The sequence below is a fragment of the Lutjanus erythropterus genome, chromosome 11 (assembly GCF_056507025.1).
Source record: "Lutjanus erythropterus isolate fLutEry1 chromosome 11, fLutEry1.hap2, whole genome shotgun sequence".
Classification (NCBI taxonomy): domain Eukaryota; kingdom Metazoa; phylum Chordata; class Actinopteri; order Lutjaniformes; family Lutjanidae; genus Lutjanus; species Lutjanus erythropterus.
Window position 1 is genome coordinate 29,228,895 of NC_139327.1, and position 14,080 is coordinate 29,242,974.

At 40.5% G+C, this 14,080-nt stretch overlaps 1 protein-coding gene across 1 annotated transcript; it reads left to right on the top strand.

The window, feature by feature from the left end:
- The first annotated feature begins 248 nt into the window (after positions 1-248).
- Positions 249-7,180, top strand: slc7a3a (solute carrier family 7 member 3a). The gene is made up of 11 exons (XM_084729890.1): positions 249-918; positions 1,470-1,631; positions 2,312-2,495; positions 2,604-2,719; positions 3,511-3,733; positions 4,012-4,151; positions 4,901-5,003; positions 5,182-5,411; positions 5,501-5,667; positions 6,153-6,261; positions 6,671-7,180. The coding sequence occupies exons 1-11, from the start codon at positions 552-554 to the stop codon at positions 6,817-6,819; spliced, it is 1,950 nt and encodes a 649-aa protein (XP_084586016.1). The 5' UTR covers positions 249-551; the 3' UTR covers positions 6,820-7,180.
- Positions 7,181-14,080: the final 6,900 nt, after the last annotated feature.

Genomic DNA, 14,080 nt, shown 5'->3' on the forward strand with positions numbered 1-14,080 from the left:
GTTTTATTGTTTGGACACGTGTTGGATGCTGCAAGTAGGCAGCAGTGGAGAGGAGGAAAAAAAATACAGCCTGTGTTCACTTGAAATGCTTCTAAATCCTGAGTTTGTACGGTCCAGGTGGGGGAGAACGCGTCCAGTTGACTGGCCGTGCTTTTCCTGCAGTTTGGATGCTTTAATAATCCTACAGTGCCAAACTCAGCTGTGTGAAATGAAAGTTTTGGCAGTTGCTGAATAGTTCCCTGTTTTAAGCGGTGTGTTTTCTTTGTGTGTGTTTCTTCACAGGTCCTAATCTGCTGCTGCAAAATACGGTGACCACAGACCTGCTACTTCCTGTTCTCTCTCTGTGCTCGAGCGACTGTTGCCTAAGTGAACACACCTACACTGACGAACCAATAATAAGTACTTGGTTTACCTTCCCATCTGCTCAAAGTACTTCTACTCTCAGTGCCGTCACACGTGTCCAGTTTAAGCTCTGTCAATCACACACACTCACACTAGAAGGATTTAAAACACACAGCCTGGTTCAGCGCCCACACACGCTCACAGCAAATATGGCCACCAAGCTGTCCAACTTGGGCAAAACCCTGCTGCGTCGCCGGGACTTAAACTGCTCCGGTGAAGAGTCCCAGTTCGCCCGCTGCTTGTCCACCCTGGACCTCATCGCCTTGGGGGTGGGCGCCACCCTCGGCGCAGGTGTCTATGTCCTCGCCGGCGAGGTCGCCCGGGAGAAGGCAGGACCAGCTATTGTCCTCTGCTTCCTCATCGCCGCTCTGTCCTCCATGTTGGCTGGCCTGTGCTATGCTGAATTCGGCGCCCGTGTCCCCAAAACAGGCTCTGCGTACCTGTACAGCTACGTGACAGTGGGAGAAATCTGGGCCTTCATCACAGGGTGGAACCTCATCCTCTCCTACGTGATAGGTGAGCTCTCAGTGGAGTTTTATGCTGTGTTTGATGGTGGTAAGGGCTACTAGCATGGGAGCTAAACAATGTACTGCTGTGGACAAGGCCAGCAACAAAAGGTGTTTTTGCCACTTAAAAAAGGCCCACCTAAAATAAAATCATATCAGTTTAAGTGTATGCTGTGTTTAGAATATTTTCACAGCTTTGCTTTGCCATCAGACAGCCTTTTCTGATGGGGAAATTACCGTTATATAAGCCAAACGGCGCTCTCTCCAAACCTACCAAACTCCATTTCATTTGTGAAATCTCTAATTTTACTTCACAGGACACGGGAGCTGATGATCTACCACTGCCTTAATCTGTTTGTGGTATTGTGCGTCTTCTGTGTTGTAAAAGATTTGTTTGGATTCACTTAAGTCAAACAATAACACAAACAAACAAATGGATCAAGGCAGGGGTAGACCATTTGGCTTATATAACAGTGATTTACTGTCAGAAAACCCGTGAGAGAACCTTTAAAATGTCTCCAGTCATTGCTGTCTTCTATAAGTTTCTGTCTTCTCTTGCAGGTACGGCCAGTGTGGCCAGGGCGTGGAGCTCCACCTTTGATAACCTGGTTGAGCAAAAGATCTCCGGCTTCTTCAAAGCCTCCATGGCGATGGAGGTGCCAGGTGGGGTGCTGGCACAATACCCCGACCTGTTCGCCCTCATCCTCATCCTGCTGCTCACTGGTGAGTTTGCCATCAGAGGTTCTCTAAGGGGGTTTACTTACGGAGGAGGAAGCTCTGGTAAAAATACTGCTTCAGCTTCTTTACTCAAGTAAAAGTGGAAACGTAATCGTTTCTGACAAATGCATTAAAACTGAAGTAATCAGTCTGTTTTGAAAATGTAAGGAGTGTAAAGTGCAGATATTTATGTTAAAACGTTAAAGTATATGTACTTCATTACGTCCCACCTCTGGTTAAATATGAGGCATGACTAATACGACGAGACAAAAGAAATTAAATGCATTTCTTATGAAATTCTTTTGTAATCTTGGTTGAACTTGGCTCACAACTCAAATGCAACCCGTGGGGAAGAGTTGTGAAACAGACTTCGCTTTGCCTGAATGTGTCACAAGCCAAAAAGCACCACTGATCATCCATCCTCCATCGGCATTGTTGGCGTTGCATTAAAAGCGTTGCGTAACAACCAGAACAGTTGTCACACTGATATTGCAGCTCGTGTGGTGTGCCAGCAGCAGTGTTAGAGAGAAATAATCGGTGGATTGGTGACTGATGGCAAGTTGGAAGTACGAACACGTCCGCCCACGTAGCAGGACATGTTGTCACTGGTGCTGAAATATGAATCCTCTCTTCTCTCCTCCTCCTCCTCCTCCTCCTCCTCCTCCTCCTTTACTCTTTGCCCTCAGGACTTCTGGCCTTCGGCGTGAGCGAGTCGGCGCTGGTGAACAAGATCTTCACAGGCATCAATCTGGTCGTTCTGGGCTTCGTTATCATCTCTGGCTTCGTTAAAGGGGACACAACCAACTGGAACCTGACGGAGGAAGATTACATCAGCTACATAAACAAGACCAACAGCAGCAAGACGTTGCAGTCAGTATTCAACACTTGCTTTTATCTGCAAATTAACTCCTAGTTTTACCGTCTCGTGTGTGTTTGATTGTTAAATGACGTGTCTCCTCTTCTTCTTCTGCCACTCAGAGTCGAGGAGGAATTTGGCGTGGGTGGTTTCGCTCCGTTTGGCCTCACTGGAGTCCTGTCTGGTGCTGCCACCTGCTTCTACGCCTTTGTGGGCTTTGATTGCATCGCCACAACAAGTGAGTGGTTTTACTCTTCATGCGACGATCAGTGTAGAGAAGGGGCACAAAATCAGTCGGGGTGCCAAGAAAAGTATGGCAGGAAAATTAACATCCGAACACGCCATTTCCTGCCATATAGAGACTCATAACACTGTTAACCTATCATCTATCATATGTGTTTTGGGGTATTTGAGGATTTTTTTTTGGATGTTATCAAAGTCTTTCTCTGGTTTGCTGCCTCATGTTGCACCTTAAACATAAACATGTTTGATTTTATCAGAACATTGAGACAAGAAAAAAAAACTGATGTGAGACTGCTTAAACTAAGTTTTACTGATCAAAAAATGGGGACGCAAAATCTCTATTGTTGAGTCGCGTAGGATTAAACGCTGCTTCCCACTCTGTCTGTGTTGGTATGAACAGAAAAGTCATTAATTAATCATAAAATGAGGGATGGGGAAATAATTGATTCTTAGAGGGACTGTGAATCTCTATTGAAAGATTGAACTTTAAACAGGTCACACTGATGCTATCAGGATGTTGGTTTGGCTTTTGTTTGCCCAGCGGCGTATTTATTTACTAAATGTTAATTCGTTTCTTGTTTGAAAAGTGCATCTTACTGACAATGTTTGCACAAAGACTTGTTTTTCATAAATGTACATAGTAGACAGATATTTCCGCGTTTATATTTGAACAGTGCTGGGCTGACATGTTTCATGGTTTATTTTATTTATCTTGTCTTGTGTGAGCACTTTGTACCAACTAATCCTTTATTAATTTTTTTTTTTTTTATTTCCCCGTGTCCTCAGGTGAAGAAGCAAAGAACCCCATGCGCTCCATCCCTATTGGCATCGTGGCCTCGCTGCTCATCTGCTTCTTTGCGTACTTTGGCGTGTCCGCTGCTCTCACTCTGATGATGCCGTACTACCAGCTGAATACCCAGAGTCCTCTGCCTGAGGCCTTCACCTACGTCGGCTGGGCTCCTGCCCGATACATTGTGGCCGTGGGTTCTCTCTGTGCTCTGTCCACCAGGTGAGGACGAATCATTAAGTCAGAGCAACCTTAGTCGACGGATATTCTTCCAGTTCAGCGTTCTTTTTCTTCCTTTTGTCAGTCGGTGTGCATTCCAGTTACAGGATAAAACGGATAGAAGCTTACAGAAATGCACATGGACATTTAAAAAATAAAAAACAGGACAAATCGTTGAATATTCATATAGGATAAATCTGATCTGACTACAGAAAATCTTAGTTGTGGACAGTCCTAGTTCTTTTACATAAGTTTAACGCTAATTAATGATCTTCTTTCAGTCTCCTCGGCTCCATGTTCCCCATGCCTCGTGTGATCTACGCCATGGCGGAGGACGGACTGCTGTTCCGTTTTCTGTCCAGGATGAACGCTCGCACAAAGACCCCTCTCCTGGCTACCATCGTCTCGGGGATCGTTGCAGGTAAGCTCGCTGGATCTGTTTGTCCATTTTCCACAGTGTTCTTTTTTTGTTTGTCTTTTATCTTTATCCGTGTATCTTCTTAGTCGTGTTTGTTCATTGCTGCAGGGCAGCAGCCGTCTTTGTTGTGTCTATCTCGTGCTGTCAAGTCTGTGGAGAGTTTGTCAGGGTCACAGCTACGTCTCCTCCCCCAGCTGTAGCTCTGTTCAGGATCAATAACACTTTACTCTCAAGACGACCAAGATGTCGGTGTGAAAACGAGAATCATAATGCAATTAGAGCTGCAATGATTAATCCCTTAGTTGTCATATTAAAATAATCAACGTACCAATGGATAATGCAAATAATAGTTAGTTGCAGCCTTTATAAATTGGAATAACCTGTTCGATTGCTGCAGTAAAAATATATACAAAAAAAAATCAACATAAGTAATTAAATCAGTGATTGATGGGTAGATGTAACCTTTTTTTAAAAGTTGGCCAAGGTAATCATGCTGCTGTCATTTTCCAGATAATAATAATGAGCAACTTTAGATACTATTTGTGCTTTCCCAAATTCCATATTTGGTTGCATCCCTTGTCTGTCCAGCAGCCTGTCTGTTTGGCTGGTGGTTCAGGATCAATAACGCTGCACTCACGCAATGTTGTGAGCAGTCTGAGGCTTCAGAGCATTTGTTTGTTCCTCTTTTGTGTCTCTCAGAGAGGCTATAGTGGAAATGTTTCTTAGAAGTTTGGTTTTACTTCTCGTTACAGCTCTGATGGCCTTCCTGTTCGACCTGGCAGCTCTGGTTGACCTCATGTCCATCGGCACTCTGCTGGCATACTCTTTAGTGGCCATCTGCGTCCTCATCCTCAGGTAAGCAAGTGTTATTCTGCACTAACACAGCGGCAGAAGCTGTAATCCTGTGTTAAATTCTCTGTGGCAGCTGCTGCGTTCATGTCGCAGCTAAATATCCACAATAAAATCAGAGCATGTCTCTTTGATTGTTTGAGTTAATTCCTCTTTTTTGTTTTTGTTTTTTGTTATTCACCAGGTACCAGCCAGGCACTCTGAATTCATCCAGTCAGACGGAGAAGCTGGTTGAGCTGGTCGGAGGGGAGAAGGTGGCCGTAAGCGGAGGGGACAGCGGGGACGAGTACGGCACGGAGGCAGAGGAGAGGCCACTGCGAGAGGCCTTCACCGCCAAGCTGCTCTTCTCCCCGAGTTCAAAGAACCCGACGCAGATCTCTGGGAACATCGTCTACGCCACCACCGCTATTATTTGTAAGTGGAAGATAAAGCTCGCTGCTGGCAGATAAATAAGACAAATGCACAGTAATTTAACCGTTTCTGTCCTCCTTTTGTCCCTGCAGCCATTCTTATCACTGTCCTCTGCATCATCCTGGCCAACTGTCTCTCGGAGCTGCTGGCGGGACACGCCAGTGTCTTGGTGCCCTGTGTCATTTTGACTCTGCTCTGTGCCGTCTGTGTCGTCATCATCTGGAGGCAGCCAGAGAGCAAAGAGGCGCTCACCTTCAAGGTATCGATCAAACACTCAGAAATGACCTCTTTCTGTTACGTTCTTTGTTTTGAAATCATTACGCTGATAGTGACTCTAATGCTTTGGCTACATTGAACAGATAATTCATAGATTTCTTCTATTTTTTTTCTTCATTTAATTTTAAGTAGAACCTCATCCTACCAGGGACACTAGAGTCTATAACATGAAAACAATAGGGTGGATAACTTATATCTATAGTTACTGGCAACAGTTTGAGAACTGCACTGCTGCGGTCAGAAAACTCAAACAAAACATCCTGCTGAATTTCCAGTTGGGAACTCTAAATTCCCACTTACCAGTTGAATTTGAACGCGCCGTAACGCGTGAGAAGGGCAAGAAGTTGGAAGAGGGAGATGAGACGGCGCATATAACATGGATGTATCAGAGTTTATGTCACTGTGTGTTGTTGCCATAGCGACTTACTGACCATTTCCCACTTCCTCCGTGCTCTCTGTCCTCTCCAGGTCCCTCTGCTCCCCTGGCTGCCCCTGTTCAGTGTTTTCGTCAACATCTACCTCATGATGCAGCTGGACTTGGGTACATGGATTCGCTTCACCGTCTGGATGATTATCGGTCAGTTGAGTCACTTTAATCGACCCTTCCTTAGTCCTGTCCTTTTCTCTCTTGGCTCAGCTGAGCAAGCTTGGAGCCTGACAGAACCTCAGTCAACGTTCTCGTTTCCTGTTTCCTAAGCTTTAATATTCTAGTTTTACTCTAATGTGGAAAAGAAAACCAAATTTTGCAGATGGTTGCTGAGAGATCTGTAAAAATAACACACATTTCATCTTGAGTTAGCTATTGTTAGTAAAACAACTGATAGCTAATGATGGCAAAAGACCAGCTAGGTAGATTATCTACATCAATCAGTAGCTGTAAAGGGTAAAAAAAAAAGGGCGGGGCTTTGTTTTGTTTTTGTATTTCGAGTGCTACACTTTCATGAAACTGTTCTGTAACGTCCTGTCTTGTCTCTCCTCCCCTCCAGGTTTCGCCATCTACTTCTTCTATGGCATCAGGAACAGCAGCGAAGCCAACAGGTCATCACCGCGCAAATACGAGCCCGCCCTGCAGGCCAAGAGCCCGATTTACAAGGGCGCTCCTGACGACAGCGACGTGGAGGCAGGCAGCCCCTGATACAGACTGCCGTAGACCCGGGGGAGCGTTGCAGAGCATCTACACTATTTTTTTTTTTTTGTTTGTTTGTTTGTTTGGCATTCTGCTGCAGTGTAGGCAGCCCTGGAACGCAGCCCTGGGTTTAGAGGAAGAGGAGGCAAGAAAATGCCACACACATCTTACCTCTGACTCGGAGGCTGATTAACTTGATGGCTAGACACTGTGACAGAGCCACTTTCTGGCCCATGTGTCTGTTTTAATCTGTCTGTACTTAGCCTTAGCGCTCTCTCTCTCTCTATGGAGATCTACCTAGTAACACATGCTTTGAAAGGACCTAACTAACAAAGACTACCGCGGTAGCGCTCCTTATGAAGATTTCTGTTAGCTGAAGCCGTTAACTGGAAGAATGTTACATTTTAACTGTTCGTCTCTGCTTCCCGTCTGCTGTCAGTGCGCTGTAGCTGTGTGTGGAGGGTGATTAAAAACTACTAATGTACATCACTAAAAGAAAACGAAAACATGACTTGAGCCATTGAGTTTACGATCGTCAGGACACTTGGATGAGTGAGCTAGACCTCAGACTGTACAAGAAACATGAAAAGTGTTCAGTAGGGTCAACACGTCTGGTTTACTGGTCCGTGTTTGTTGCACCAGCCTGTTTGTGTGTTTATGTGTGTGTCTGTAAACAGGGTAGCACTGAAGCTGTGTGGTTTACAGTGTCAGTCAGAGCCTCAGTGCAGGTAGGTCAGTTGCACATGGTCGACGTCATCTACACTGCGCGGTTCAGTGTCTGAAGTTCATGCTCTTTATCACACGACCTGTCGCCTTTGTGCCCCCCTGCTCCCAGAGAACAGCCGCACAGTACATGAACGCAGCACCAGTTTAAAATTAGTCGCTTATTGTAAACGATCCATGTTATGCTTTTGTCTTTTGTGGCCTTTGTTTCAGCTTAAATCACATAAAATAGTTGACAACTAATCCACTAATCAATTAGTTGTTGTAGCTCTAAAGTTTAATGGTTTTGAAGCTTTTAACAGTCAAAATAGTGGGAAAAACTGCTTTTCAACCCACAAAGGGTCTTTAAATCCAGAAGTTGGAGTAAAAACAAATGAGATAAACCAATTATTTACTGTATTGTATTCTCTCCAGGGCTGCAACTAACAGTCAGTTTCATCATCAATTAATCTGCCAATCATTTTTTTAATCAACTTGTTGGTTCATAAAATGAAATTATAATTGTAATTAAATTACAATATATGCTGATTGCTGCCTTCCAGCTCCCAAGATGACATCCTCAAATGCCTTGTTTTGTCCATAATCAAAACAATATTCATTTTATTGTCATAAAGAAGGGAAGAAACCAGAAAATATTCACATTTGAGAAGCTTAAATCAGAGAATTTGGGCATTTTGTCTTAACGTACTGACTCGAAATGACTAATCTCTCATCAAAATAGTTAATTAATTTAATGGCTGACAACTAATCGCTCCTGGCTGAGCAGAGCTGCATGACCCTCACCTCATCTCGTTCCTCTTGCCACATTAAATTGCCTGATTGGGCAGGTGGTAAAAAAGAATTTAACAACTGATCAATTTTCAAAATAGTTAAAGTAATCTTTCATGCAAAAATAGCAGAAAATGCTGTTTGCAGCCTCTCAAATATGTGGATTTCCTGCTTTTCTCTGTTTATTATCATATTAAACTGAGTATCTTTGAGTTTAGGACAAACAAAGCAAGACGTTTAAAGACGTCAACTTGGACTTTGAGAAGGTGGTTTGAACATTTTTCACTAATTTCTGTCATTTTAAAGACGTCGCAGCCCCAGATTAAAACACGACGGTTAACTGAAGTCTTGCTTGTTATTTGAGAACGGTGAATAGATATAAAACAATATGTGCGAAAGTGAAAAGAAGAATTAACGTTGAACCCTGTGTGGAAAGATCTGTATGAATTTTTAAATAATCCATCCAGGTAATTCTCTAATTCCAGATTTAATTCAGAAACGTTCACCTGTCTGTTTCAGTTGCTTTGCAAGGCTGAACCCGAGTGTGCTTTGATCTGAGGAGGCTGTCAGATTTTAACTTGACAAGCTCTTAATCGCGTCAGCGGGATAAGGAATAGACATTTTTAAAACCAAAAAATTGTCAGTAAAACCATGAATTGTTTCTGGGAGCTGGGGGGGTCTGTTTCTGAACAAGGGCCTTGGTCTTTAATCACCACTAAAATATCCTCCACCTTTTTTTTTTCCTTGTTTTTTTTTTTACTTCTTGTGAAAAATATTCAGATTTTTTTCACAAAGGTTCTTTAGTTTCAATTGAAACTTGTTCTTGGCAGCTTTGTCTGTTGAGCTCCCGTCACTTGTATTTTATTCTATTTTTACTGCTTTATTTACTTCGTTTCTGTTAGAACTGTTAATATTTAAATGTTTATGGTGTTTGTTTTGGGATAGATTTCTTTTTTTGCCTTGTCTTATCATTCTCAATCAATTAATATGCTTTTTAGGTGTATTTTAATCGTTACATGTACAGTTCTTAGTCTGCTGATCTGATTTGGTCATGATGTTTTTCTTCGTTTTTTTTTTTTTTCCCCCCTCTTTTTGTTGCGCATCTTGCAACACCACATGATTTAATTGTGATTTCATTTTGTGATCTTTTCTTGACCAAATGAACGTGATTTTTGGAAGTTTTCCAAAACAAAGAATGACCACTGAAAGTCGGTCTCTAAATTGTGTAATTTAAAATGTTTTTAGCCCAATCTTCTGGAGTTTATATAACTTATTGTTAATAGATTTTTTTGTCGTACTAGTAAAGTGCTTCACTGTAGAATGTACAGTATTTGTTTAAAAACTCTATCTTTATTTGTATAATTCTGTAAATTATACAAACTTTCTTTAAAATGAGACCTTTAAGTATAATATGGTAAGAGATGGTTTTTGTAAGTTACACTTGATGCTGCTGAAATCCAAACTACACAAATCCTCATACTTCTTTTTTTTTTTTTGTTGTTGTCAGATAAAATGGTCCTGCTGGATGTAGTATTCAAGCATTTCTGCACATGCTCAAAAAGAAAGATGCATCTTCACTGTTGTTGCTCAGAAGTTGACATATCTCCCAAGAGGTCAGTGGAGAAGTGAGGAGAGCACAGCGAGGGTAGATTTGGATTCAGCCAGTGTTTTCTAGATGTTGTGAATCAATTATCTGGTGCCTAAAAAAAAAAAAAGAACCATCCGTCTGCCTGAGAAAGGCACCGGGGCTGCTAAAACGTCGAGTCCAGCTCTGTCTCTGAGATTTAAATGTATGAACTTGTATGTGTTCTTGCTTGCCCCCCCGCCCCCGTCCGAGGAAAGGGAGGGGTTACTTTATCATTTTAAAAGGTCATGTGACGTGGCTGTGACTCATATATCACGCAGAGCGCTTCATACCCAGCCCTTGTGCCTTTCAAAAGTCAACACTCTCATCTCCCTTCTCGGCGCTGTCCTGCTAACAGCGATGATCTATTTTTGTCTTTGTTTTATATCCTGTACATATCGCTGTCCTGTATAAAACGAGCTGTATTTTCAATGTTTTTTTTTTGTTTTGTTTTTTAATAAAACAATGATTCTTGCTCATGGCAGAAGGAACGTCTGTGTTATTTACATTCCTCTCCATTTTTTTTTTTTTTTTTTTTGACATTTACTCAGAATGAGCTGCAGCTTCTTTACTGGCTTTTCTGAGTCATCGATGACTCACTATGTCAACAATGTCCTGTGTATCGAGAACAATAGGACTCCTCCTTTGGCTGTTTTTTTACTAACTTTTTAACTTCTGACTACAATATTACACAGTATTCATGTCATCAGTATTTGTGGTTTTAAATTTTATTCAATCACAGTAATAAAACCCTGATTCTAAAAAAGTTGGGATGTATAAAATGTGTAAAAAGTAGATACAGAATGCAACGATTAGCAAAATCATTTTGACCTGTATTCAATTTAAAACGGAACAAAGACAATATATTTAATGTTCAGACTTTGTTTTTTTGTAAAAATACACTCGTTCCGAATTTGACGCCTGCAACGTGTTTCCAAAAAAAGTTGGGACAGGTGCAACATAAGATTGAGAAAGTTGTGTGAAGTTCAAAAACACCTGTATGGAAAATTAGGTTTACTGGTGACAGGTGATCGTATCATGATCGGCTACAAAAGGAGCATCGTGGAAAGGCTCGGTTGTTAACAAGCCACAGATGGGGGGGGGAAAGTTCACCGCTTTAAGTACGCAGCTTTTCAGTCCAGCAGCTTAAGACTAATGTTTTTTTCCACCACAAAATATAACATCAAAAATAAAACTGTCTGAGGAGAATTTTCATTGTGAAAACAGGCTCATTTAATCTGACTTCAAGGAGAAGTGGCCAGTCTTCTTCTTCCTGTGAATTGTCTCATTAACTTTCTGTATGTAGGTCGCATAAAGGCATCAGTATTAAACTGAGGCTCCTTGTAGCATGTGTAACTTGTTTGTCAAGAGTAAATACCTCTTCTCCCTGCGTGATTACCTAAGTCAAGATAGCGTAGGCATGTTAGAAGACATTTATGCCATTTTTCATTGTGACAGTAACCCTATAATTAAGTCAGTTATCCTTCACAGCCAAATGAACAGTCAGGTGTCTCATTGTCGATGCTCACCTGTCTTGTACCTATTTATAAATGAAATTAAACTCAGAAGTATAGGTCGCAATTGCACAAATTCATGTAGGAATTAAAATTCACTGTTCATCCAAATGCTCCTGTCTATCTGACATTTAAAACATTCGTCTGCAGCACCATCTGTACTCGCCCACTGACTGAGTGACCGTACTGTTTGTTTTTCTCATCTTCCCTCCTCAAGACATACATCATGTAAATGTATATTATAGATCAGTGTCTGTTTTCAGCTTTAGATGATGCATTTTCCAGCTGATCAAGGAGGGTTTTTCAAATAGTTTATATGTGAGTCAGTTTCTTCAACACATAAAGGAACAATTAACCTGTAAATGATAAGAAAAAATCTAATTAAAATATCAATACATCTGGACATGCATGGTTTTCACTGAACAGTAAGACTATGAAGAATTGTAATCTGAAAAGTAACGTGTTACTAAAGCCATCTGACAAATGTAACGGAGTAAAAAGTACAGTATTTGCCTCTGAGATGTAGTGGGGTGAAAATATAAAGCTGCATAAGATGGAAACACTCAAGTTAAGTACAAGTACCTCAAACTTGTACTTAAGTGATGTACCTGAGTAAATGTACTTAGGTGCATTCCACAACTGGCAGCATGTAGCCTAATAAGTTGCACCGAATGATGTTGATGTTGTAATCAGATTACTGAGAGAAACATTTATGTTAGACGGGATGGTTGGCTGCAGCATATGAAGACTTAAATAATCGAGGATGTTCATAAATATGCTTTGAAATCATTTTAAAAGCAAAGTGTAATCACTTTAAAAAAAACAAAAAAACATTAAGATTTTAAGATTTTTAAATTTGCACACAGCATGTTGATTTTCATTTGACACGTGACCCAAAGCAACTCTGAGTTATTTCTACACATGATGTGTCTGGAACTCCTTTTATTTATGTTGATAAGTGTTTTTAGTGGATTTTGAGTAGGAACAGAACTTTTTCTCAGCAGCCATTTTGACAAGAAATAGTGAGGTAAACACAGGTGTTACCAGTAATACTGAGTTTCATTCAGGTCACGCAGAATCAGGGTGCTGCTATTGTGCAGGGTGACTCACTGGAAAGACCCTGCTACACTAAATGGAACGGGACTTCAACCAGTATCATTGGTGTCACCTGTGTTTACTCTACTATTTTTGTTTTGTTTTGTTTGTTTTTGTTTTTTGACATTATAGCTGCTGTGACAAAGGTCTGTAGGCCACAGTTTCACCACCATCAGTGGTGGGAGCAAGTATTCAGGATGTAAAAGTAGGCTACTTCTGTAATACCACATGTTAAATATTCTCTATTACAAGTAAAGGCGAACATTATTATTTAAATCAAAGTATGTAGGTACAATCAGGTAAAATGTAAAAGTAGTCAAAGCAGGAAAATCAAAAACAAAAATATTATAACATAGCAATTCAGTTTCTGGTCTGCTTGTATATTCTGTTGGGTAGTTTCATCTATAACAAAGCGTCATATTTTATAAGCTCTTCATATCAGGGCAGTGAGACTAAAGAAGAAAATTTTAAGATCTTAAATTAGGCTCAAATTTGGCTCAGGCTGAAACAAGAGGAGACAAGTCTAAAAACAAGTAAGTTAAGACTATCTTGAGCACTGAGACAAATATTTTTCAGCGCAGTGAGACAAAAAAGAACATTTTAGGATCTTAAATTAGGCTCAAATTAGGGGCGGGTTGACACAAGAGGAGACAACTCTGAGGACATATAAGTTGTGACTTTATTTTGACCAGTGACATAAAATTTAAGATCTCATTTATAAGACAGCCAAGTTTTCTTTTAGATCTCACTGTTATCTTAACGGCTGATTATTTAGCACAAATTTAAGATCAGTGCAGTGAGACAAAAAAAAAAAAAAAAAAAAAAAAAAAAAAAAAGAATGTTTTTTATGATCTTAAATTAGACTCAGGCTGAAACAAGAGGAAGGTAATTTCTTAGGATCCAAATTTAAGAAATATAAGAAAATAGTCCAGGTCTTTCTTTAATTGAGCTCATTTATGTCTAAGAAAAGCAGCCAACAAAGACAAGATCTTATTTTGAGCTTTTCTTTCCTCTGGGTGTGTTTTGCATGAAAAAATAATCTTAATTTTTAAAGTAAATAACTTAAAGCCAATGGCACACTTTACTATGTAAACAATTACCTTACAATTTACAAGTTACAATATAACAGAACTGTTGGGCTTTTTAAATAACTTTGCAACCTCTGACTAGAACAATGTCATTTCTATACAGTATTCATTTGCATCCCATCTCTGTTTATGTCTGTAGTGTCTGTGGTTTTAGATTTTACTCTAAAAACTCATGTTTCTTAATTTTTGATTGATTTTTTGATTTACATACAGTAACCCTATAATTAAGTCAGTTATCCTCAGTGGTGGAAAGAGAACTAAAAATCTGTACTAAACTAAAATACTACTCAGTTACAAGTAAAAGTACTGGTGTTAGAACAGTGCTTAAGTATTAAGTAAGTATTCTTCCAAAAAACTACTCAGAGTATTAGTTACTTTTTTACAACTGATGTTTTATGAATTATATTGTCCAAATCTCCTGTCTGTTACTCCAAACTCCTGTTCTGTCCTGCTGCTCT